Genomic DNA, 27,541 nt, shown 5'->3' with positions numbered 1-27,541 from the left:
TTATATAAAAATGTTCAGTTAACTCTATATGAGATGCTGGAAGCTGCTGACCCTCGAAATTCTGCAACCTCTGTTTTTATTTGAAAGTAAAACTAATATACTGGTAGTAAAAATTTCACATTTGGAAAACTTATAAACAATAGGAAGCTATTTACATGTTTAAGTTTTCATTTAAGTATTTAAGACATGCCAATGGTTCGAATTTTAAAACAAAGATGTGTATTGTCTGATTTTTTAAAAAAAATGCAAAACTGAGAAGTTGTTCAATAGACATATGCTTAAAAACATTTCCAACAAAGAGTATTTTTTTTGGGGGGGGGGTTGTTTTTTTAGGCCAATATGTTCCCTTTTAGTTAAAGTGAGTATTAGCTCCAGCCTCTAATCGATATCAATACCAATAATTAGGGATGCACGATAATATCGGTGATTTATCGGCCAATTTGACGTCAAACAGATAAACCAGATAATAAAGAAATCCGCCGATAATAATAGACATGCCACGTTGGTCCATCTGTTATGGTTGTGGCTCAAGTTGTGCCCAACTCCTCAACCCCTCCCCTCTCCTATGGTAGTGTCGCATATTAGTGACGTCATAACACGCGCGACCTCGTGTTCACAAAAGATGCATCATGGCGACATGGCAGTCGCCAAGCGGGGGTTATCTTTACTGTGTCTGCCGAAAATGTTACCCTCGCAGTTTTTTGTTGCATTTTTAAAACATGATTGTTTTGTTTTGGCTAACTCAAAATGAGTTACTGGTTGTCTTTGAAGCAGAGATATTAATAAAATTCAGCTTCATGGTGCTTTACACAATGTTTCAATGTATTTGTATATGTTACACTTGTAGTAGGACTTGAACGTATATTTGTATTCAAGTTAATTTTGCAAACAATTATCGGCTTACTTATCGGTTATGGACATCGGCACTTTCTAAATTATTGGTTTATCGGTATCGGTTGAAAATAGCATTATCTTGCATCCCTACCAATAATATAGTCCATCAAAAAAAAGAAAAAAAAAGGAAACTTGTCCTGGACAAATGACTTCCAGTAGCAGCATTTAAACAGCCCCTACTGACCTCTTCATTTTGATTTGAACCAATAACCACCATTATTTTTGTTTTAAGAGCATAACATATTTTCTATTGCGTCATCTTCATCGTTCATCCATCAACGATGCGGAACTTTCCTAAAGTGAACATATTTCATCTGTTGCTTTTTTTAAATGTCATTTAATCTGCCCCTGGTTACACAATAGATAAGCTGTTTGTTTTGCATTTTGTTACCTTATTGTACCCTGTGCGCATCAAACTGTCATATTTTTGGCATACTGACGTAACTGATGTTACACCCCAAGCGATTATACATTTAGGTCAATATCACTAGTGCCTACATTGTGTTATTGTTTACAAGAAATTATTATACATACATATTATACACCATTTTTGCAAGAGTGAAATTGCTCTTCACTATGTCATTATGTGGTAATTGAGGAGCCCTATCATGGGGTCAGTAATATTAGCAGTATTTTGTCTTTCTTCAGGATTGAAACAGCGGCTAGTTAACACAACTTATGTTTTATAATTTTCATCATATGTGTAGCTGTCAAGCTTAAAATGTCCACTATTGTGACATGCCAATTGATTTTTTTTAAAGAAAGCTTTCACAAAAGTGACATTTATTTGTTAAAAACTACGCAATCACCTTTCTAAATTATGCTACTAATTGAAGGTCCACCATGGAGCCATGCATGTTTACACTTTGTGTTTCCCAGCAGCGCTCTCGCTCAGAGCTCTTACCGGCAGTCGTACGTGCCAAGCGGGGTTAAACGTGCACGCTCAGCCCTCCAGCAACCGGGAGGCTTACAAACACACACTCCACCGAACCAACTTTCTGTTTTGTATCCACAATGTCGGCGCCAGATGCACTGGGTGTCAGTAGATAAAAGTTATATAACTCGGGTCTGGAACTCTCCAGTAGCCCAAGTTAGCTTCTAAGCTAATAACTTCGCAGACTTTTTTTATTTTATTTTTAACTCACCTCAGTCTTGGCTATGCGATGTCGGGCCAGTTTGACAACGGCGAAGTTGCCCTTTCCTAAAGTGCGCTCGATGTCGTAGAAGCCCACACGGACCGGACCCCGGAGCAGCGGTTTCTGGACGCTGTCAGCCATGACCATGCTGTTCTCGACGGGACTGTCTCGGCGGCGGATAGGAGGACTAGGAGGTAACCACACAAGCAGGGACACACACCGGAGAGTTGGTGGTGGCGTGGGGGGCTTACACGCGCTTTCTTGAGCTGCTACAGATCAAAACGCCAAACAAACCACCAGCCGCCGCTGCCACCACCGCCGCCATTCGAAGCGTGTCCATCAAAAAATAGACTTAAGTGTATTGTCGGCGTCTCCTTCAAAGCGGCGGCGACACGAGGCGGTCCATTTCTTTCTCTTTCTTTTTTGGGGGGAGTCGGGGGCAGACCTTGTATGCCACCTTCCTGCAGCCACAATGGAGCTTAATGTTTCAGCTCGAGGTCCCCTCTATCAGCCAGCGCACACGAGTTGCCTCGCAAAGAGGCATCATGTTCTCCGCCTGACGTGCATTGACGTCAAAGCCATGGGGGTATTTGTACAGGGGGCGGGGCCACGGCGCCGCTCCACACTTCGGTGCCAATTGGTTGCCACGACAACCAGACCCACCTCTTACGTCAACCGGTAAAATTGCTATTCCAAAATGCCAAATGCGTGTTTGTGTGTGCGTGGTTGCTCGCCTGCTCACCGGACTACACGCATAAGGTAACTTTCTTTGTGCAGCTTGAGCCCATGCAGGTGTTTCATAAGCTTTTGCCAGGCGCGAAAGGGTTAATGATCATGTTCAACTCGACGAGACCTTCATCTGCCTTTTTGTCACGTGCATGAAAAAAAGTACTGTGCAGCATTTACAAACATTATGTGCATTGTGTATGCTTTGAATTAGTTAACTTCTGTTGACGTGCAGTTATAATGTATTCCAGATAATTATGGCGCACAAAAACTATTCTACAGAAATATACAACTTTGTATCATGGCTAACACAAGTCCTCATGAGAAACTAAACATATTTTAGCATCTCCAAGCGTCCTGGTCAGCTACATTACAGCGCCACTTGCAGGCAAGATTAGGCAATTGCAACAATCCACCCTTTTTCAAAACATCCTCTTTTGTTAAACCAACCTTTAGTTAAACCAACCTTTATTCATCCGGGTAAGACAGATTCTCATTTATGGACAAGTGGCAGCAGTCAGAAAAAAACAAAACAACAAAAATGAAAGCAATTACAAACTGTAGATTCTGATGTAGCTACATCATAGCACATGGTGAATAAAATACTCAAAACAGGCTCAAAATAGGCACAGTGGTCACACACACTTGACTTTATATTATTAAATTTATTATTCAGCAAGTGTTTCTATTTTCAAACGATCACCTCTACAACATTCAAAGGAAATCACAATGGCCCATCACTGCTGACTGAGCTATGTATGGGCTCCTCATTTGGTCTTTGGGCGCTGCCTGTAAGTGACCCTTGCTTTAGGTCAACAGCTCAGAGGGCCAATCAATTCATCCATTACCCAGGCCATATAGTGCACATCCTTATTAGGGCTGTGGATCCGACAGAGCCTATGCAGTTGACTTTGGGTGAGAGGCCAGTGTACCCCTTAGACCAGAGGGGGGCATCGAGGGCCGGAGTCCTGCAGGTTTTGCATGTTGCCCTTCTTCAACACAGCTGATATATGAACAGCTCATCAGCAAGCTCTGCATAAGCCTGATAACGAGCCTGTTGATTGGAATCAGCTTGTGTTGGAAGTGAGAAACCTCGAAAACCTGCAGGACTCCGGCCCTTGAGGACCGAGATTGCCCACCTCTGCCTTAGACTGATCTTCAGTCAATTGGAGGGCACATTTTGGGAAACAACCATTCACACTTACGGACAATTTAGTCTTCAGTGAACACAACATGACTGCTTAAGAGCCAAAAACAAACATACACTATGTGAAGTCATGGCTGCAGTGGCTCGTGATCACTCCAAGGGTGTGTCAGCTGGGATCAGCTCCAGCTCACCTGTGACCACATGAGGACAAACACTGTAAGAGAATGGATTAATATTTTAAGTGAATGCGGTTGAACAAATGTTTATTATTAAGATGTATTCCTGTTGGTGTAATTTATGGCTTGCCATTGGTCTATTAAATATTTCTGCTATATACATATACTGTACATAAATATACAGTATATGAGGTTTATACACATACTTGTCTGTACGTCTATAGTATAGACTCTATACAATATACAGTATGTATGTACTGTTTATATATACACAGTATATACACATACTGTAACTAAAACATGTGACCGACTGAACCTTAATGTCATGTTTTGATGCAGTACACACTCTCACTCTGTCAGTTGTCTCCCACTGAGCGTACTGGACTGCAGACAGACAGAGCTGTGCTCCAAAGGCCCCTGCTGTCACGCACAGACTTCCTGAATGTAAGAGTTCCAGATGTGCTTTTGGCATTTCCTGTCGACCATTCTCCAAGAACATATTCAACCTCTCCTTGACTGGGTTCGCTTGCAGCTTTCCATGACACACGCAAACCCAAACCGTACTCATTCAGCCACGTACATCAGAGATCGTTGCATATCTATGAGACAGGCACGCTGGCGAGTGAACCCATGACACGTCTAAAACTTCCTTAAAGTCTGTTCAATGTCACATAAGTTTATCAAACTGTCAGGTGAAGGTGGGAAAGCCCACAGCTTTGAGCTTTTGCATGGGTCGCTTTTGGTTTATCATCAGTGTTTCCACACGTACTGTCCTGTTCCTTGACATCAAGAGTTCAAACAGGAAAGTGACATCACTCTTTGGTTTAAGAGGAAAAAGCCAGAATTGTCCTGCTGAATTGTTTTATTAGATGATTACAACCTTGCATGAAAACATGCAGAACCAAATATAGAAGCAGTGCATTTGTAGGCACGCTGACAAGGCGGAATATTTAGGGTTAATCACTGCCCCTTTGAAATCAAAACTGAAGTTACATAACTTGACAGAAATGATGGATAAAAGGGGACAATGTAAACCACTAGAAGCAAAATGGATAAAATAAAAACATCTGCTATTGCATAACCTGCCTCACTAGTCATTCCAGACATTATTGGTCCCTGGGTCGGGGGTTGATGCATGCAGACGGTATTGGAGGGAATCTTTTAGAATAGATTACTGTATACAGTGGTATCCTGACACCTCCTTGTGATTTTATGAAAGGATTTTTATTTTTTGCTTACTGAGCGTCAAGCTCTTCGCAGCTCTGTTTAAGTGAAAATGATGGAGTAATTAAGTAGGAACCTCTTACTGGCACGTCCAAATTCCGTGGAATGCGCACTTGTGCTTTCGTTGACACAGCGCAAATGTCTTCTGTATATTAGGCTTAGTATGGCTCCCAAGAAAGTGAAATGTGCAAGTGATTGTGCTATATTAAGAAACTCTGGAAAGTGGGCGCAACACCCGCTGAGTTCCCCTTCTAAGCCCGCCTCACTCCCAACTACAGGAGCTCGGGTGCCAGGAAGAGAGTGCGAGCTAGAGGAGAGCTACAAAGCACTCTCAAGGCCACAGCATTTAAAAACATAACTCTATGGTCTTGTGTGTAACTTTTTCGAGGGGGGGGGGGGGCTGTAACAGATTAATGGCATTTCCATTCATTTCAATGGATAAAGTTGATTTGAGTTACAAATTGGGTTATGGGGCGAATTAAACTTGTATGGCAATGCAACACTGTATTTTAATCAACTATATGGTAGCCACAGTGTTGAGGGTCACAGTGGACTGAACCTTATCTATCACCTGATTGTATGTCACTGTTCTTAGACAAAACACCGCCAAGGAGATCCGCAAAATGCAGCAGGTTGATTGAACAGTTAAAAAAAAAAAGGAGAAGAAATGTTAAACTGCTTTTGCGGGCCTTAGCAGATATAATGCCATTTGAATTAGCTTAGCTAGCATGGTAGCCATGTGTACACAATTACACAAACATTACATGGTCAAGATTTGTTTCCTCAGTTATAACACATTTGAATTAGTAACAGAATGTTGTTACACCAACAGGAATTGGTAAACTATAATGGATTCCATTATTTTCTGTTAAACAGAGATCCTGTAAAAGAAAACATTTTACATAGATGGGATCAGATAATTAGATATCTGACAATTTACAGGTTGTGTAAAAGAAACGTGTGTCCATTCATCCACAAAAAAAACAATTTGTAAGGTCACTGGTTCAAAATCCATTTCACCCAAGAGGTATTTGCTATTAACTCAAGTTCTTCCACATCAAACACATCCAAGGATGTCGTTCTAGACCTTGCTTATTGGACCATGCTTTTGCACTTAAGTCATGGCAGTATGAAAAAAAAGAAGCTTCCTTAATTTATTTCCACAAATTTGGAAGCATTAAAGGATGCAGCACATTCCCTGATTGATTAATCGGTAATACTTTTGTCCATCATGTACTATAATATATCTTAAGTACGACATTAATAGAGTCCCAAGTCTTATTAGTTCCACTGTAGGGCCAAAATGTAGATGCACAAAGTGCACATACTTTTCAGTCAAAGCCACATGTTCAGGTATCCTGCACCAAGCATGTGATATAGAAGTACGAACAAGAACACTTCATCGGGTAATATTCCTTAGCTGGCACCAGGCAGGCCATGTAAGATTGTACCGTTCTACCCATAGATCTCATTTTCAACCCAACCAGGCTGAGGGCGACAACGTCGACTCTGAGCTCCGCTGGTCTCGTAGATGTCATTAGTCACAAAGCCACTCTCCCTGTCCGCTAATAATATATTCTCGTAATCATTCCACTGGGGGTCCTTTGTAGTAGCATAGGGGTACTTTGTTTTGAAGTCTGCTGGAAGGGTACTGTCCGGAGCAAGGTGAGAAAGTTTGGTGATGTCACTGAAGGCATAGGGTCCTTGAATAGGGCAAGATGACGCTTCGGTGGGCAGCCATGGTTTTGGTTGGCTGGTGGAGCTTTTGGTCTCTGACTTCCTCCTGAAGGCAGAAAAAAAGACTACCGTTATCATTAGAGGAAGAAATATGGTAGAAAAGACGTGCATTCAAATTGCATTGGTTGTGATCTTTAGGAAGTTTATAAGGCAAGTCTGAATGTAGAGTTGCGTGCCTTCCATGTAGCCAAAACATGCCAGGCAACACTGAGGTCTATTGGAATAGATTAAACATAATTAAGAGCAAGAAGAAGAGGCATGGAAGTTCTCCAACTCAACTCCAGTAATAGTCATTTCCATAGAGGTGAGAGAAAGTGTTTCAATGACTATTATGCATTATTATATGTTCTGTTTGTATGTACAGTATGAATTGCTGCTCTATGTTTTAATGTAGCAGTTGATTATAATTACCATATTGTCCATGCTATTTTCTGTTAGCTTATCTATGGTGTTTTACATGTATATTAGCAGCAGACTTTAGTTAGATGAAATTATAGTAGGCTGTATGGTTTTGGTTGACCAATGGTTTGTTTTGGTCTCTCTATAGATTTTAAATCAGGGAAGAGGCTACGGCGCAATCGGAACAGGAACACAAGGATAAGGGATAGCTACTTTCCCTTCAACAACCTGGGGTTCACTGTACCTAATTTTGACAACACAAAAGCACCAAACGTGAATATTGCCTTGTTGGTACCATGAGTTGGAAAATGTGCAATATTTTATGTTAAGACAACAATGTTTATGTTTGGTTCGTACCGCTTAGCTTGTTTATAGCAGAAGAAGCCAGAAACTGCAATCAACAACAGCAGTAGAGCAGGAATGGTTGCATACAGGATGTAGGGAACATACAGGGACTTGTCGGAGAAAGCCACTGAAAGGGAAAGCAAAACAGCTTTCATCATATTATTCCAAAATAGAAATGGCAGAGTGTAACACAATGAGTGAGACAGTAATAGTTTTCTTCCAACCTGATGACTCAGGCATTCCTACTTTTATCGTCTCGCCACTCGATGTTGTGAAGAATATATTTGGCATCACAGTTGGAACTGGGGGGGGAGAGAAATGACTTCATGTTTGGGTAAAAAATATATATATATTCAAAATGTCTTATTCATGATTCATCCAGTTAAAAGTGATTGCTCTTTCTTGCTCATAGAGAGAGAAATATGGAGCCACAACACTGACAATAAGATTTGGTATTGTAAAAAAAAATGGTTATTGTGGAAAAAGATGCATTGACATTGAAACAAGTATTGGCATTGTAAAAGGTTGTATTGAAAAATAAAATACAGACATTGAAAAATACATCATAATACAAAAAAATATGCTTAACGAAAATAGTGTTTTTGTAATGTACCTTTTGATACATCACAAGTTCTGAAATAGATAGTACAGTAAAGCTTTGTACTGTACTTTAGGACAGAACGTATGTTTGTCTGAATGTATTTTCAAGCCCCGAGGTGTCAGACACTTGAGACCTCATATGGTACATGTTGTACCTGCATGTGCTGCGTTCCGTCCCGCTGCCTCTGTAAATACTGCCGTCTTCTCTGAAAATACAAAAGAATGATTGGCTTCACCCAGTCAGTACCATGCATGTAATCAACACATATAGTAATGTTACTACACATTAAGATACTGCACTATGAAAGTTAGAAATACTCTACATTAAAATACAACAAGTCTTCCAACAATAAACAACCATATTGGTCGTTTTACCATGCACCAAAATACGAAAAAGTGTTACGTATTGTAGTTTAGCAACCTCTATCGGCCATGTTAAATAGCGCATAATAATGGGACTTGAACCCGAGTCGTCTGACGAACGTCTTTACTGGGCTAACAGACCTGTTATTTGAGTGTGTTTTAGTGTTGACATGTGAGATTGTACGCGTTACATCTTCACATGGGACACTAATGGTTGAGGTTAGGAAGAGGCTCAGGTTGTTGTATGTTTTGACGTTACAAAACATGTAGTCAACACTGAAACACTCACTTCCCAGATAGAGGTGTGTCTTCTGACCAGATGACCCAGGTTTGAATCCCCACTTATGGTTCACTTTACTATTTTTCCGCTATTTATATGGCCGTTAGCGGTCGCTAAACTACGACACGTAACACATTTCAAAATGACGTATGTGGTCGTATTGTGTTGGAGGACTGTCTCTTAAAATGGGACGCGCTAATTATGTCCAAATAATAATGTCAAATTGACTCAAAACAATACATTTATATTAGCAAAACTTTACAGTAGAAAGTTAGGGGAACAGGTAGCATTGATCCTCCAGCTCACCTTTAGGATATTTGCAAACATAGTTGTTCTTGGTGTTGCAGTTGTCGTCATTCCACTGGAACAGGAAATGGCCTTCCTCATCAGGTGGTGCGGAGGGCTGATAGTAAAGAACCACACACATTTCCCCACCGCAGGAAGGCTCGTCCCAGTGCCAGTTCCTGAAAGGCACAAAATTCAAATGCTCTAATTTGAATTCAATTATATTTAATTGAATCCATCCATTCCTTTCTATAGCACTTCACTTGAGCTGGAGCCTATTCCAGTTGACTTTGGGCTGATAGCAGGACACACGATGCGAATGTAAAGCAAATTGCAAAACAGAAAAGGTGTGGTCCATACGGTGTATTGTCCCGTGCAGAGCGTACTGAACGGTACTCGGTTTTACAGAGTACGGTCGTAATGACAATCGTGGCCCGTGACAACAATGAGTTCAACTGGTTTAGAGACTATGGTGAACCTCAAACCTCAAAACTCAGGCAAGCCCAGGAAGAGATTTGAACCTGGGACCTCTTGCCTGTGAAGCAGACATGCTCAGCACTATGGTGCCATGCTGTTGTACCTTTTGTACTGTATTGTTATTTCACAACATTACAGTTTTTCAGTTTGAAACTGCCTCAACTCACTGGATATACTCCCAACAATGACTCATTTAAACCAGTAGAGTTCTATTTTATGTCACAGGCTATATCCCAAAGATTTTCCCTAATAATGTCTGTGGTTATCAGTCTTGAAACGGCAGTGGAAACACCAACATAGCACATGCAAGGACAGTTTCTGAGTTGCGTCTGTGAAAATGAAAACAACCTGAACTTGGCTTTGCTCCCGTCCAGCCAGTAGTACTGCGAGGGGCATCCCGGGTTGGCGCTGCCCGCCCTAAAACGCTGCGGGTTACGGCGAAGGCCGATCCAGAAATCTCCATCGGCAGCGTGGAGCTGCTGTATGAACCTTTCGATCAGTCGCTGCTCGCTTTCTGTCTCGATGCTGAGCAGCTCTCCTCCATCCACCCTGCAGGCCTGCCTGGCGTCTTGGAAAGTCAGCCTCCGCCTGCTGTCCTGGATGTAGGACACCTTATAGCATGGGCGCTCCGTCCCACGCCGGCAAATCCTTTGGCCTGCGCAGGAACATCAAGCATGAGGAAGAGAACAAGAGGCGGACTGTTGTCTTAAGAATTCCTGTGGCAATCACATGGTTGCAAAATTAGAAACCGAATGGGGCTGTCTTGCACTAGGAATGCCTATACATTCTTCCAGCTTTTTATGTGACAAGTGTGACATCATAAACTTTATCATAAAATTAGGGATTCCAAATATGATGTCTCTTATGCCTCTCAAGGTTGCATCTGGTTACCATCAGTCTTCAGGCCTCTCCTTGGAGTTTATCATGGCAGTCCCCAGAAACCATTACAATGCGCCCACAATGGGCTGGCAGAGACCAGCACTAAGGTTGATATCAGATCTTTGCCTATGGTAAATGGTACTTCATTTAAATAGTGTTTTTCCACCTTACAAGGCCCTCAAAGTGCTTTACATTCGACGACTCAATCACCTACTGATGATGCAGCATCAGTAGCAACTGGGGGGTTCAGTGTCTTGCTCAAGGATACTTCGACGTAGCTACAATGGCATGGGATCAAACCCACAACCTCTGGTTTGAGGGACGACCACTCTAACACTGAGCCACGCCGCTCCGATCCAATGCGATTAAACACGTATAGCTGCCGTGTCATAACATCATTGTTGTTACATCTCACCTTTTCCAGTTATATGAATTACGTCAGCCATGTGTTCATGACCTCAGGTAAGTATGACCCTTAAAAAAATACTCTCAAAAGAAACACAAACAATCCCATGAACATTTGAACAACCAATCAAATTCAGAAAACAGGTGTGCCGTGATTGGTCATTTCTGGAGCCCTGAGCAACTGCGAAAATTTGTGGGTTGACTTATTTTCTTTTTTTTTTACCCTTTAATGAATGGTGAGCCTTTTGAGTTCATTTCAGACCATTTATTGTAGCAAAATTTAGCTTCTTCTTTTTTTTAAATATTAAAATATATAGTTTTATTCTGATATTGTTAGGCAATATCTGAATTTGCATATTCCTATTTTATATTTTTGTCTATATAATATATAATATTTCACATTAATGCCCACAAATCAATCATGTTACTGAGTAGGTAGTAGTTTCTTCAATGACTACCTTTTACTAGTAATTATTTGGAAGACTACTTTTTACTTGAACTTTAGTCATTTTAAAGTAACAACTACTCTTAGTTGTGCACATAATTTGTGGCTACTATAACCACCTCTCTAATTCAAACTCTGACTTTGGTGCAACTTGAGAGGTAAATATTTCTTGGAAAGTGTGGTTGATTTTCATAATTTTAGAACTTTATGACACCACTGTATTTCATTAAAGGTCCCAGCGAGTACTGCCCATGCATCCCAACTTTCCTTCCTTATAAAAAATTGTTTTTGTCTTGATTGCCAATTTTCAGCATTTGCCCAATAGTCAAAAACACTAAAACGATTAGTGTGAAAGACAGACTGCTGTCTGTGCAACTTTTGAATTGATTTTGGCTAAGCAGTTGATGCCTGTGCAACTTTATGATCGTTTTCATCTGTGATTTTGGCTTGACAGCTTGGGCCCAAACATTTGAGTTGCATTAAAACGTGTATAAAAGTGATTTGCGGTCGTATTTCCTGCTACTGGCGTCAGGGTCGAAGCTGTTTAGTCGAACTCGATTGTACCTCCTGACTGAGCAGCTGAGACGAAAACAACATGTGGCTGTTGATATTTTCCACATCACGCCGCCTGTTAATAATTACAGTGCCGACGCGCTTTTCTTCTCTCAGTCCCTCTCACAACATTTCAAATCTCAGCAGACAAAATGAACATGAAACTGCGACTAGTTGTAGCCCATTATGCACAAACACGCATGTAAGTTTGAAAATGTCGGAGTAACGCAAGTGAAAGTGTCGGCGTCTTACCATTGATTTTAGAAGTGCACCCATTGTGGAAGAGAAAGGCGACCAGGGCGCCGAACACCTTCATAAACTCCATCTCGACATGTTCACGTCGGTTTGCTGCTGCGCTGTTACTGCGAAAGCAACCGAAAACGTCAAATAACGCCGTTTACGGATAGAAAGAACCAATGACAAACACGCACTTGAGCGAACCAAGCCTGGCAATGGGATGAGATGAGATGTGAGCGCTGGATGGAAAAGTGGGTCGTGCATATGCATCTGACTAAGGGGGAAAATGAGACCAGACCACCAGTTTTTTTTTTCTCCCCACTTAAAAAGACAAAGCACAAAAAAAAACTAAATATGTCCGTTTTCATTTGAAGTCATTGTGATCAGCTCAAGATCCCTGTTCTTTTATTCATGTTTTTTTTTTAAATGACCTAATAATACTTAAAAAAAAAAAAAAAAAAAAGTAGGGCTAGTATCTCCGGTAAGTTGTCACATTGCAATTTTCTTCTCCGCCAGAGGGTGCAACGAAAAAGTGGAATACTAGTTTTCTTCGTATAACTTGTTAGGGGTTGTGTACTGTCTGAGAAGAGAATAGCACATTGTGACCTGAGAGGCCAGTTATCTGTTTTGCACAGCTTATAAAGTGAAAATCTTCAACTTCATATATTTTGAAACAGGTGTCCTACCTAGTCGAATTCTGTCAGCAAATCATGTGGACTCGTTAGAGGAGAGATTCAGGCTTCTTGTCATGCCTTAGTCACTGCTCCGTTTTAAGCTAACTTTAAACTAGAGCAAGTATTAGCCAACATGGTAGTTTGGGGCAACTTGTCTCAGCCATTTTGGGGCTTGTTGTCACATATGCAAATAATAGGCCAATGAAAAATGCACCTCTGACAATTCGATTTACGTATGCTAGAATTGTCCTCCAAATGATGAGTCTGAAGAGTGAGGAAATTAGTTTGCCAGGTTTTGTTTCATTGTTTAAAAAATGATTTTCCCATTGTTGGAACTACAGTATGCCCACATTTCAGGACTGGTTTAAGTTTCATGATGAAACATCCATCTATGAACCAAAATCCTTTAGTTTAAAAAAAATAATAATTTAATCTCAAATTTTCAGTTTAAGGGAAGCAAAACAGGCATTTGAGGCTGAGTGCTCTGACATATACGCCAGCAGTTCCTAAGGATTTTAATCTATTTCATAATATTTTATGTTTAAGTTTACTCAATGACTAAGGTAAATTTTCAATATCAATGATAAACAATTTATCTTGCTGTAAAAAACACCAACAACAAAAAAACAGGAGAACAAGGATAATTTTGTCCTTGTTTTATTAATAGCAAAATCCAATGTGACATCTTACCCCATATAGTGTGACAACTTACCCATTGGTGGGGCAACATGTCACATGTTCACTCCCTCTATTTGATGGCTAATAACTACATTGATACAAAATATGAAAATGACATGAATACAAAAAACATACCTAAGACCTTGGTCTTCCATCTGGTATACATTTTGTTTATATATGATGTATTGATTCCAAGTAATAGATAAAAGTATAAAAAGTGATACAACTAGCCCGGTCTCCCTAATTTGTATTGTAATTTAATACATTGCAGACAAAAAGTAAACACATCATTGTTCTAATGCCAGGTTTGAGAAAAAGAATGGTTTCCAGTATTGTGGTATATTTACAACTCAAAAAAAGAGAAAAAAAAAGAATGAGAAGGGAAAAAACTGAAGTATTGTAAAATCATAGATTTCATCACTTCTTTATTCAAAGGTACTCGGGGTTTTTTTTAAATGAAAGACCGCAGTGAGTGAATGCTATCTAGGGATAAATAACGCACAAGGAGAGGACAGAGGCCATCTTGACTTGATAAAAGCAGCAATGAAGTGTGCTAAAAGTGCAAGTGAGAGCTGATCTGCTGTCAAACGCAACATTATTCACGTCACGTCTGGTGAACCCTGGCCACAACGGCATGCTGCAAAAACCAGCAATCAAAACAAAAGACATTGTGATGAGAGAATGGGAGGAGAAGTGTAGTGTATATATTGACCATTGGGCAGGAAGGAATCCAGAGGAAAGAGAGGAAATCTTTTTTTTTTAACTCCATACTTCCTGTGCCTTGCTTTTCTTTGGTCTCGGGGCTTTGTGACTTAATTTCCAGATTATAACCGTGCTGGTAAGCATTTAGGATTATGCAACAGAGGTTTAACTCTGGCTCATCTAAATAAATCAGACTTTCCCATTGAATAAAAGTTGGCATCAATTTTGATGAAAAAATTTAATAAAATAACATGTCCATATATGGAAATAATCTTTATTTTATTTTATAATAATACAGTATGGTTTACATTTTTAAGAATATGATAAAGATAAATTCAACTATATTTCAGCACCATGTCTATGTTGGAGCAAAAGTTTTTAAACACTCAGGCCACAAAGTGAAAGCCAATACAAAAGCTGGTGTTTATTATAAGGATTACGTGCAGTGGTGTTAAAACTATTTTACAGTACACACACTCCAATTTTTAAATGCAAGTATGCATGACAAGATAAAAATAGTGTGTGTGTTTACTGAGTATATAGTGTTTGGTACTCATGATGAAAAACACAGAACACCACAGTAGCGCTACCGACAATTCCAAGTATCCTCCACTAAATAAGATGGCTACCATAGTACCAAGATTGACCTGTGAGAGGCAGCACTGTACCACAAGGAATCCAGAATTCAGGACAATACCAAGAAAGAAGAAATACTGTTGTTGTTGTTGTTGTTGTTGTAGTATTAGTAGTAGTAGTATTAGTAGTAGTAGTAGTAGTAGTAGTAGTAGTAGTAGTAGTTATAATGTGGAAAATAGTAGTAGTGGAATAATAGTAGTTGTGGTGGTTGTACAAGCTAGGCTAATTGTTAGCTTATCTGGTAAGTACTGTTCATAGACGCGGTCATCTCCGTGTCTTTTTTATTGCAATACAGTAAATGACTAGTGGGGCACTCAACACAACCAGTTGCTCCTGCTTCCTTGATTTGTGTCTGTCAACAGCAGGAGTTTCAGGTCGCTTTCTAATTGGCTATCGCCAACATTTGAGAACTACTTTTTTAGAGACATTATCGGGCGTTTGCTGACTCTACTCAGAAGAGACTAAGAAAGAATGCTTAAATTAGGCCTGGTTATTAGTATGTGTGTGTACAGTGCAAGCTAGCATGAAAATTAAAAAAATGCTTCTTAGTGTGATGCAATGCAGTTATATATATTACAACCACGCATGACCTGGAAGTTATTTTTCTTAACTACTTGTGGTCCTTTATCCTCCCTGGGCATGATTTGATTATAATGCCTGCACATGTTTTTGTCATGTGATGAAGACTCGGGTCGGCGTGTTTCTCATTTCCTCTGAAAACTCACTGGTGGCAGGCACACACGAGTGATTGTTGGTGCTTTGCTGGAATGGATCTCTAATTTCACAGAAAGGGCGCCAATGCTGAAATATGCAGCGGCTGAGCAATGTTTCTCTGTAATGTAAGAGTTACTGAAGAAAGATTTGAGAGGTCCTGAGTAGACCACTTTCTATCAGGTTCCTGACCTGTGATTCCATTTTCACAATTCAACAATTTAATCTGTGCAGTAGTCTCAGTTATGTTATACAAACAGGAAATACACAGAGCGATCATGTGTATTGTAACTACCCCGAAGTGGAACGACTCAGCCAGTCAAATTGTTTATTCACAGCAGTTTACGAGTGCAAGTTCAGTTTGTGCTGATGTTCAAAACAAAAAAGCAGCAGAGACGAAAAGTGTTCAAGGTGTTGAGTGTTTGCATTAGATGAGATTTTTGAGACAAAAAATAATAATCGTAAACAAACTAAACTGTAAACTATGATATCAATTGCAGCAAAATCACTAAAGAGAATGACTAATACAATTCTAGTCAATTTTACAAGGATTTCTGAGTGAGGAAACGTCACTTATTTTTTTTAAGTAAACATCACCCCCCCCCCCCCTTTTTTTTGTGTGTGTTATGTATTTTTGTATGGTCTATTTTGGCCACTAGATAGCAGCAGATCACCCACTCATTGGGCTACCATTTACAGGCTAACACAGGGATGGGAAACTTAAATGAAAAAGGGTTTAAGCAACTCACTCAAAATTATTATAATATTGGGATACTATGTTTATCGTGCATATTATACCAAATCTGCAAAAGATTATTTGGCCTACTTATGTTGTAGAAATGTAGTATCCTTGAGCAAGTTACTGAACCCCCAGTTTCTCCTGATGCTGCGTCATCAGTAGGTGAATGAGTAGTTGAATGTACAGCGCTTTGAGGGCCTTGTGGTGGAAAAGCGCTATATATATGAAATACCATTTACCATCTAGTTGTGCATGGTGATATTACAACTTAAAATTACAGTTTGATGCATATTTGCAGTTAGGCACCCGCAAAGATGATTATTATTTTTTCATTATTTACAAAATAATGTTTTTGTTAAAAAGTTTTTTCCTGGATTGTTCTCCCAATTTAACACAGTTTTCCATGAAAAACATAATTCGATTGAATATTTAACACAATTTCTTTAAATACATTTTTGGGGTTTGCAAATAAAATTGTTTTGTTTTTTTAAACTCCACTCTACCCAAATATTTTTGTGGGCAATGGAAATTCATCTAGGGGCTGTCCACATGCTTGTTGATAAATATGAATATGTATGCTCTGTAACGTTCTCCTATAATGCTTTTATAATTGCAAAATTGCATTTGATGAAGTGCGTGCATATAGATGCGCTTGTGTGCACTTCGCAGTGTATCTTTTTCCAACCCAAATCAACTTAACATCCTCCCATAGGCTGCCCACTGAATATCACATCTCATTACATCGTCTAATCAGTTATATAATACCAGTATCTTCCATCTCACTTTAGACTTTGTGATTCATTGCTATTTGGTCTTCTTACTGTAATTACCAAACTTTGGACATTGTGTCCGGGCACAATCACTATATAACGCTTCAACCAGAAGGATTATCAGAAGAAAGAATTGTACAGTATAGTATCGTTAGCATGGAGCAATATGATATTTTAAGGGGTTTTGTTCCGACGAGTCTTAGGAAATACTGTAAGTCATCATGAGCAACGGCGGGATAGTAGAGGAGTGACGTGATTTATGGATAGTGTAACAAATGTCCCGTCTCACCACGGGGCATACAGATGCTCCTTTTCCTGTCTCCTTTTGTGAACAATGACACGTCTCATTTGAGCAGTTGTTGATGTTCCCTGTAGCTATGTGCACTGCCCACCATACACCCATAGTACGAATGAGACAAAAGTGAGCTTTGGCATGCAAGGGAAATTACCAAAAGGTTAGTCCTGTTTGCTTGTGAATTTTATCGCTTTTGGCAAATCTGATCACCTTACAACTCTGCACAGTATTTCACGTAAAAGTGCCATTCGAGTCTGTTAATCTCCACACAATAGGATTTTAGCTCTGGACGAGATGTTTTGCAATATTTTCCCCCTATGTGTGTGCATAAATAAATCTAAAATATTGAAAAATTTCCTTTTTTATCTCTAGAAATAAACTCAACGAAATCTGACTCCTCTCTATGAATTGCATCGTTTAAATGTAATATTGTTGTTGACCTTAGCCAGTCAAAAATATTGTTACAAAACTGCTGCAAAAGTGAATTTGAGGGGTCTGCTACAATGCACTTGTCTGTGTTTGTGTCTATAAGGGCCTATAATTACCTGAGTGGAGGGCTTGTGAGACACACCTTCAAGGTTTTAGGTGTCTCGAGGATGTTTTTTTCTATAAAAGCTACTTTGTAGGACAGTCTCAGACAAACACCTGCTCAGGAGCCAGAGAGGTAAGACTCCCACAATGCAAAAAAATAAAATAAAGTAGATATATTGTATTCAAAATACATTATTATTATTATTATTATTATTATTATTATACAAATTTAGTTTTTTTTAACTTCCCTTTTAATATTTATTAATTTTTTTCCCATTATTTTGCCATTGTTAGTCAATGCATCTAAAAACTGCCGAACTTCTTTCATTGTTTCAGTGAGTGAGTGAACTGAACTGCATTCTGTATTATGCTATTCATTTATAAATTAAAAGAATACAATATTAGAACATATACAACAATAATACAAGATATGGAAAACACACCTCAGTGTGATGATGTCACTTTTATACATTGGGCTGAAGCGTCTGGTAGATTCATCGATATATGCGTATGTTTTAATTTAGAAATTAATAGAAAATAATAATGCTAATATTCGGTCCCTTTACATGTAGCTGAATAAGATTATGTGAAAAATTATACTCGAGTGCAGTTTTATACCACTGAAAATTGCAACCTGCACAATGATAAACATAGTACTAAATTTGTTATTTAATACATTTTCAAAGGGAGAATTATTGACACAATTTTTATTGGATCTTATTATCTTAAGCACTGTTAATACTATTGTGTAATTTAAAAAAAAGTCCTTTATCATCAAAGGTTTTCCAAAATAATATTTTTAAACCTTTCCTATAAAACACTATACATAAATCAATAACAGTCCTGTTGTTGCTGCTGCACTGTTGTTCCTTCTTAGTGCACTTGACTGACATGCTGCATCCCAACAAGATGACTGTACTTCCCCTTTGTCTTCCTCTGCTGGCCATACTGCTGCATCCCACCCTCTGCCTCTATAACTGCTCCTCTGAGTATGAGAGGATCCCAGGTAGGTATTCCCTATTACTACTACTTCTACTATGACTACTAGATGGAAAGCCGTGTATTTGTTTTTTCCTATTTGGGGATTTTCCTGACTTCCTCTTAATACCACCACTATCATGTTGCGTTATAGAAACTGATTAATTTAAAAAATATATATATATATAATAATTATTAGTTTAAAATGTAAGTAGCTTACCACTACTGCTACTACTAGGCAAGGCAACTTTATTTATATAGCATAGAACATTTTATACACAAGGCAACGCAATGTGCTTCACACACAAAAAAAGCACAGCACCATATTGAAAACAACTGAAGACATTTGCAAAGCAAAAACAACAAAAGTGGCTTATAAAAATAACTTTAAAAAAAAGTACACTGACAACATTTAAAGACATTTACAAACAAATAATTTAAAGACATTTACAGTAAAAGTAAAGGAAATAAATTAAAAGTATATTACTGAAATTACTAAAAGACTGTATAACAAAATGTTTTAAATGCTTAAAAGACCAGTTTTTAACCTGGATTTAAAAGCATTTATACTTGGCGTTGACTTTGCTTCTGATGACAACTTATTCCATTTGTGTGCAGCATAACAGCTAAATGTCTCTTCACCATGTTTGCTTTGAATCCTGGACTCCACTAATAAGTTTGCAGACCTCAGAGCCCTACTGGGTTTAGATTTAATTCCCATTTCCTCAATGTATCTAGGACCCAAACCAACCTGTAATGTATAGACCAGTAGCAACATTTTAAAAATCGATTCTACAGCTGACCGGGAGCCAATGTAAAGCCTTTAGGAAAGGAGTAATATGTTCTAATCTCTTTGTTTTGGTCAGAACCCGAGCTGTACTTCTACTATTACTTATACTAAATTACTGTAATAATCCTTGTCATGTTTATGAAGACAGCTCAGACCTGACAGTCGACTGCGATACCACCATGATCACGCTGGAGATCAACCTGTGCACAGCTCAGTGGGCGGGGTTCAACTCATCTAGCATGGCACTCAACGGGAAGCACAACATCACAGAGTGCCAGGGCTCCATCGACTCATCCGTGGACCCGCCTATTATCCGCTACCAGCTTCCGGTCAACCACAGCGACCAAAACCCCTGCCGACAGTCCCTGCAGGTCAGAACCATGTCTGGTGGACGATGATCGGCCTGAATGAGGCGGTAGTCAGTCTGCATTAGGCAAGATTTTATGCTGGTTTTGATGGGGCATGTTATTTTATATTTAATACAGAGTAGTGAATCATCTGCAGAATTCATGTCTACAGCATATGACTAATGACTTTTCAAATTCACTTCCATGGTAACTTTCCTTTACATCTGTTTTGATTAAGATTGTAGATGAGACCCCAGATCCCACAGGGCCCTTCAGCAACTTCCTCACCATCCAGTCGGTCATCATCACAAGCTTTATCGACACCCCCAGACCGGAGCAGGGAGTGATCAGCTACACAACGGACCTCTACTATCACTTCTCCTGCCGCTATCCATTAGAGTACCTCATTAACAACACGCAGATAGTGGCGTGAGTAACCACGGCAACCACTGGTTTAGGGTCTGATTTACGAAAGGTAAAAAACTTGATTGCTTTCGCAAGGAGATTTGAAAGGGATTACACTTACTAGGTGCATCCAGGGTTTGGTCTGCCAAATGGGCAAAATGTATTTATTTTTATGTTGTGGAAATAGATTCATTTCATGTGATTTATCAAACCTGAGACGGATTGTGATGTCAAAGGCAAAATAAGAGGCAATGGGAGAACTCATCTTTTCCTTTTCTGAAATGCCAGAAATCAAAATTTATTATGACGTAACATCTATTCAGCATAACAATTTTGAGCCATTCACAAAGAAGGAGTCATGCCATATCATCTATGACAAAATTCCTTTCAACCTTGCATTTCCATGTAAATCTGGCCTCTCAGAGCATTCTTGTCAGGTGTGCTTAGGTTGAAACATCCAATTCTCTCATAAAACATGGCTTTTTTTTTGCATTGGCTGGCTTCCCCAAAATTATCAGATCATTATTAGATTTTGTTTCAGTTTGTTTGCCTCTACTACAAACATTTCTAATTTTCCTCACTTTACATTTTATTCCAATGTTCCAATAGTGAAAACCATCAGAGCTACCTAAAGCGCAAACCTGTCAGCGAACAAGCGACTTTGCTTGCAATTTGTGATTTTAGAAAAATCAGGCCCTTAGTCTGAATAGATATTGCTTGTTTTGCTTTTTGATTGATTGATTGATTGATTCTTCTACCCTTTCCATTCTCATTTTTAGATCCTCGGTTTCTGTGGCAACAAGCGACAACAATGGAAGCTTCGTTGACACGCTAAAAATGAGCGTTTATAATGTAAGTACAGACATTGGGAAGACTAGGCCAGCCTTCGTCAAGTAGATAAGTTTCACAGTGTATCACTAATGATATGCGATAGCTTGTATGCTAAATTAATCTCTATTTAGCTTATTATGCCTCTGCATATATTTACAGGACTCCAACTATGGCTACCCGCTAATTGTCCCTTCGTCAGGGCTACAGCTGCGAACGAGGGTCTATGTGGAAGTAAAGGCTGTAAACCTGACTGGAACGTAGGCCAAAAAGCTTTTAGATATTCTAAATTCAAACAGTGGAATACAGTATCGCCGTACACACTGTCTTCCTTGGCAAAACAGTAACTGATTGGCCTGTTGGCCTGTCCGCTACAGCTTCCATGTGCTGCTGGATCACTGCTTCGGAACTCCCGCCGCTTATAACGTGTCTCAAACGGAGCAACACAACTTCTTCACAGGGTATGATGGCCAAAAAAAAGGACACACACGTGGCTTCATGTGCTAACAACACTTGGAACCGCTGCACAATTTTAAAAGATCTGATACAGTACATGAGCAGTTTGATTGACATGTTCAGACAGGTCGTTTTTGATGCACCACTTTTTTTGAGTGTTAATTATTATATCAATCAACTAACTCATTTTGACAGAAAGTGAATATTCTCTCTCTTTCACTCTCTGGTCTGAGTAATTTCTCTACTTCATTGCTAGGAATGAATTGAAAACATTTGCTCTCCACTAGGTGTTCAGTGGACAAAATGGCAACAATAAATACCAACGGACGCTCCAGATTCGCCCGCTTTGACTTTGAGGCTTTCCGCTTCGTCCAACATCGCGAGCAGGCCAAGTCCAGCGTCTACCTGCATTGCATTCTCAGACTGTGTGAGCCCACCAAATGTGAAGAACTCTTGAACGTGAGTAGAAACATTTATAGATCCAAAGTCTACTGTTGATGAACAATGAATACAAGTAATCACTGGATGTCGGCTGTCGACAAATAAAGATTTGGCGCCCCCCTCACCTGTTGACAAATATTTTCCCCGGTCGAATTTCGTTCAAAGTCTGTCCCTGGTCGATATTAAAAGGTGGATCAGGTAACTTACATTAAGTCCCCATTGATGTTCCAAATGCACCACAAGCCACTGTTTTTTTTCTTTTCTTTCTTGCATTTTGAAAACATCTAAGATAATGTCAAACAAAACATATTTGAAACGTGGGCTATTCTTCTTCTTCAGGCATGTAACAACAGAAAAAAAAGATCCTTGACTCCTTTCGGACAGGAAGGACGCGACTCTGCCACGCTTTCTGTTGGACCACTGTACACCACCGGAGAAGGTTGGACCCACTGGCGTCCGCTTGTCTTCTATACGTCTAACAATGATAAATATTTGACTTTTTTTTCCCCCCTACTTTATTTGCTTCTTCCCCCACTAACAGACAGACCTGCAGCAGAAGCCTACAGTGAGTATATGCTGCTTAGATGCGTAGCTTTCATTACACACTTTAAACGAGGAGGTAGCCAAACTTTATTGATCTACTTAATACCATCAGGTGACAATTTGGTACCACAGAAGGATGACCTGAATGTGACGGCCCTCATAGTTGGGTTGGTGTTTGGCTCGGCCGCGGCCACTCTTCTGGTCCTTGGCGGCTGGTTCGCACTGAAGAAGTTTTTCTGGGCGGGACACTTACCTCACACCTTCAACTGACACCAATGCTTTGTATTATGTTTACAACACAAGATATACAATGGGGTAGATGCCACGGACTTCCGACTTTTGGGTTTTACATATCAGCGCCGTTTCAGGCCACTGCTGGCCGCGTTCCAACACTCGCACCCCCACCCCTGCGCCCCCCAACCGCGCGCTCCCGCTCATCGGCTGGCAGGGGTCTCGGCTATCTGAAATGCTTCGGACACTGAGACAGACACTACATACTAGCAGCCTCGCACCCGTCGACGGGAACGCGCAACCGAGGGGCACAAAGGCGGAAGCGCAAATACTGGGACGCGGCCCACACGTCGCAAACCGGAAACGGAAACAAAGTTGATGGGTGAATAAAGTCGGAAGTCCCGCCTCCTCCATGGCATATAGTCCATATATTTTTCAAAAAACATCTTATCAATTGTCAGAAACCAACGTAGCAAATGTACTGTATCACCTATTTGTATCCATATTATATTTTCAGCCATACAGTTTGTACAATTGCAAATTTTGTGAATAATTTAATAATCATTTTTTTCTAAATACACTCGTTTTTTTGTTTATTAGTGGAAGCTTACCAACAATCATTTCGCTGCTTGTAAACAGAAAATGTCTTTGTCTCTAGACATGGTGAAGCAGCATGTGGCGCATTATCCAAGGTTTTATTTTACGGGAACAGGTTGCTATGATCAAATATTTTTTGTCTGTAGACGTGGTGAAGCAGCATGTGGCTCATTATCCAAGGATATTTTTGTACACTCTGTTCCAAGTATCTGTAAACAATTGTGTATTTGTGATCATATCAATATTTTGTGTACATGCTACAGCAGATGCCATGTTACAGAATATATTGTATACACGTTGCCATGCATTTGCACTGTACATGGTCTCATTTCTTGTGAGATGAAAGTAAAAAAAAAACATGTACAGTTTTCACAAGTTTATTTACAGCAATATAGAAAATATCTACACAACAATTATTGACAAAAAACGTTTCTTCTTTACGCTTTGGTCCAGGTACATTTATATACATAATACAAATGTCAATAAATTGCTATCTTTTAACATAACTCATATCTACATGGTGCTGCATAAACTCAAGAGGATTTAGTATAAAACTTTCAACAAAAAACAACCTAACATATCATGAAAAAAATTATTTAGCCATTGTTGTAATTCAATTATGGCACAGTTTTGTCACAGTTTTCAGCTCATAACATTTCATTAGGACCCATATTAAAAATTGCATCATTCAGTGCCAAAATATTCACATATAGCCAGCAGTATTCTGTAAAGGACACAACCGACAGGATGTCACTACAAACATGGAACAAAAATCCATGTGTGTCTGCATTTATGAAATATGTCACTTTTTTGTTTGTGTTAGTCTTTTTTTCTGTTTGTAGGAAAATACATAATTCTTGTAATTAAACAGAATACAGTACAAACAAATACTAAGGTGTGTCAGAAAAGTTCCATTACTGGGGTCACATATTTCAAACCCAAACTGCAAACCACGATTTTCCCCTTCAAATGCTTTAGCGGTGTCATCAAGGGGACCTGTTTTGAGGACGTGGATGACATCAAGATAACGATGATGACAGCGCTGCGGAGGATCCCGCAAGAATCCTTCCGGGAGTGCATGAGAGGGAGTCAGAGCAAGTTGGGAAAGCGCGTTAGACTCCAAGGTGGACTAAGGAGGAAAACTTGTAGTTTGCATTAGAAGTATATCTTTTAGTTCTGGAACTCTTCTGACACACAAAAAAACAAAAACAAAAATACAATACTTGGTTACTTTCCTGTTTTCCTATTAGCTGTGGATTTTGAGAAGATTTAGTTAATTATTTTGACCCAATAGCATTTTGAGTTGATTGAATATGGGCGGGCAGAAGAGCTGAAGCTTGTCACCATTTAGGATTGGTTTGTTTACAGAAGGACTGGGATTAAAATTAGCGCAGCCAACATAAAAACTGTGCCAAACATGTGCTTACTGTGGCAACCCCTGTAAGATGAAAATTTCTTCTTCAAATATAGGTAACAAAATTTACAATATTTTTTTTAACCACAGCTCTACTGATAACCCCATGTTGCATCAAAGTCCCGGCCCAACATGCTTGGTCAAATTTTCAACCCAGTGCGCTGGGCATACAGTATAGCCAGCAATGCCCCTGTCCGTTTTGAACCCAGCACAGGGCTTGCTATTTCACCCAGTTTGGGTTAATTTCGACCCAGCAGGTTTATGAGTATAAACTCATAAGTATGAATATGTTGTCTATAGTGACATGTCACTGCACTGAATGCAAAATGTCCTGGATGAGAGTGGACAGTTTGACGGAAAAGTCCTCCTGCAACGAGCCACCAGAATGTTCAGAGTGAGAAGGACTGAGCTGGCCTTTCAGCTCCTCCTCCATTGATGTGAATAGCCTCTCAATCCTGGCCTGGAAGTCTTGGTTTTGCTGTGCTGAATTCTGGCAGAAGCCTTCCACCATGGCCTTGAGAGGCTTTTCAGCGATCTCTGCTTTAAGACACTCCAAACTATTCTGTGCCTCCGCCTTCAGTGAAGTCACTTCCCATCCTAGCCTAGAGCTAAATCCCTGCCAGATTCCCGTATTACCCGCCTCTATCTCCCACGGGCGTTCCGTCACCTCTCTGGTTTTAGCCATGAAGTCAGCCAGGATGTTAGCCAGCTTTGAGGCACTCTGCTCCAGCATTTGTGTCATCCCCTGGTGGACGACGGGATCCAGGTTGGCCTCCGCTTTGTCCAGACCATGGAGGTACAGCCTGAGCTGGTGGCACAGGCCATGGGTGTTGTTGTGGAGCTGCTGGCTGAGCGGGGCCAAGAGTTCCCTCATGCTGGCCAGCGTGGAGGCGAGGTGGGCTGGGGACGGAGCCAGCCTCTCCCTAAGTTCAGCCAGCTCCTGACGCAGACGGGCTCGAAGGCGCTCCGACTCCACGGCGATCTTGTGCTGCATCTCTTCCGACAATGGGTTCTTGTTGTACTCGTCTTCATGGTTGTAGAGGCCGCTGTCGTCGATGTGGCTCTTGTAGATTTTACTGCGGGACGTAACCACTTTGTTTTAGTGTGTCGACATTAATACAGAAAAGGCATGCCTTTGAGATGAATACTCATCTAAATCCCGGTTTATTTTTGATTTTGATAGATGAGGAACAGTCCATTATCACTCTTAGAACTTTTCCTGATTCATCAGTGGAACAACTGCACCAACTCCCATTTCCATTACCAATTTAGACTTCAATTCCGCAAAGACGTTACAGAAATTGATGTTTAGAGATTGATCGAAGACTCAGAAAGTAAGTAGTGGTTCAGCTTGGGTGAGCACGCATCTGCATGTTTGTGCTATTTTTTCATCTTTCATGAAAAATTGATAGATTTGACAGATGTTTGGAGTCAACTGAAGTCTGAGAAAATACAAAGAGAGAAGTAATTTCCATATTAATCACCAAGATATAAATACCCCAGATTTTATGCAGCCAACCAGGAAGAAAAAAATATTTCGCGCATCCACCCTCAACTCTCTGTCATGACAATAAACAGTACCATTTGTCTCTAAAGTTTTGTAAGTACAACTCTGCAGAGGAGCTGATACTCTAGCGCACTCTCTGAAAAGGAGAATGTCACTGCCACCTACTGTAGTGGATGTGCAATTACCCTTTTTTCTAGTACAGCAAAATAATAAACATGTTCCCTGGCATTGCCTGGCAAATCCTGTTTGGTGTTTACTGTTCATTAGTTTTTCAGATGAGGTCCATTTGATGTGTTAACTGTTCAGTGTAAAACAAATCCACACACATAGAAGCATTCAATCGGTATTCTGATGTGCTTTGTTCATGAACAATTATTCTTGTTGTGCATATTTAGTTGTGGCACTAGCAGTATTTTTGTCACTGTCTTACTTTGTGCCATTTCAACTTAAGTTTATTTCCAACAATTAGGTTGACAATGTGTACACCGGTGCGCAAAATAGTCAGTTTTTTTAAATATAAATATCCTCAATTAGGTCAACTTACTCTGCTTCTTTTGTGAATTTTGACTTGGGGTGAGCCTGATTGGCCTCAGAATCAGTCCAGGTCTCCTCTTTGGTGTCACGATGGGGTGGGTAAGCTGCAAGAAAATAATTTATTTTGTTGATTTTCTAAATGGGTATGAGATAAATAATGAACACAACATAGTAGCCTAACTATAACTATAACAATAATATAAAATGCATACAAAATACACAGTGATGTATTGAGGATTTATTTGGGAAAATACCTGAAATTGCCACGATTGCAAAGGTGCAAATGGTGAAGATCACTTTTTCTGAATGCATGTTTTCTTTTCTGTGGAGGATAGAAACAGTACATTAAGTCCGTGACTGTGCCATGTCAATTACCATTTATTTTCTTCATACATTCTGCAATTTTAGTCAAGAAAAGACAGAGAAA

General features: G+C 39.8%; 4 protein-coding genes across 5 annotated transcripts in view; 1 reads left to right on the top strand and 3 right to left on the bottom strand.

Annotated features, from left to right (window-relative positions):
- sik2b (salt-inducible kinase 2b) overlaps positions 1-2,590 on the bottom strand; it is a 48,843-nt gene extending 46,253 nt beyond the window's left edge. The window contains exon 1 of the mRNA XM_086079875.1: positions 2,040-2,590. Within this exon, the coding sequence (XP_085936001.1) occupies positions 2,040-2,177 (138 nt within the window). The 5' untranslated portion in view covers positions 2,178-2,590. The remainder of the gene's footprint in view (positions 1-2,039) is intronic.
- Positions 1,875-24,397, top strand: LOC147171265 (zona pellucida-like domain-containing protein 1). The gene is made up of 11 exons (XM_086079880.1): positions 1,875-2,224; positions 18,921-19,049; positions 19,956-20,182; positions 20,397-20,587; positions 21,343-21,415; positions 21,554-21,651; positions 21,769-21,852; positions 22,135-22,306; positions 22,628-22,727; positions 22,830-22,853; positions 22,944-24,397. The coding sequence occupies exons 1-11, from the start codon at positions 2,170-2,172 to the stop codon at positions 23,099-23,101; spliced, it is 1,311 nt and encodes a 436-aa protein (XP_085936006.1). The 5' UTR covers positions 1,875-2,169; the 3' UTR covers positions 23,102-24,397.
- Positions 4,930-12,610, bottom strand: laynb (layilin b). 2 transcript variants are annotated; one of them, XM_086079719.1, is made up of 8 exons: positions 12,502-12,610; positions 12,323-12,432; positions 10,138-10,444; positions 9,334-9,491; positions 8,540-8,590; positions 8,009-8,086; positions 7,797-7,911; positions 4,930-7,086 (listed from the first exon to the last, which is right to left on the bottom strand). In XM_086079719.1, exons 2-8 carry the CDS (start codon positions 12,393-12,395, stop codon positions 6,759-6,761), a joined length of 1,110 nt encoding a protein of 369 aa, XP_085935845.1. In that variant the 5' UTR covers positions 12,396-12,432; positions 12,502-12,610; the 3' UTR covers positions 4,930-6,758. The 2 variants fall into 2 exon arrangements, with proteins under 2 accessions (XP_085935845.1, XP_085935844.1); XM_086079718.1 differs by having other exon boundaries at positions 12,323-12,559.
- LOC147171264 (uncharacterized) lies at positions 24,021-27,541 on the bottom strand. Its single transcript, XM_086079886.1, has 3 exons — positions 27,369-27,541; positions 27,125-27,218; positions 24,021-26,149 (listed from the first exon to the last, which is right to left on the bottom strand). Exons 1-3 carry the CDS (start codon positions 27,424-27,426, stop codon positions 25,381-25,383), a joined length of 921 nt encoding a protein of 306 aa, XP_085936012.1. The 5' UTR covers positions 27,427-27,541; the 3' UTR covers positions 24,021-25,380.

The sequence above is a fragment of the Leptonotus elevatus genome, chromosome 7 (assembly GCF_054856555.1).
Source record: "Leptonotus elevatus isolate MCC_2025b chromosome 7, RoL_Lele_1.0, whole genome shotgun sequence".
Lineage (NCBI taxonomy): Eukaryota > Metazoa > Chordata > Actinopteri > Syngnathiformes > Syngnathidae > Leptonotus > Leptonotus elevatus.
Note: the sequence above shows the minus strand (reverse complement) of the source record. Positions and strands in the feature narration are given on the sequence as shown.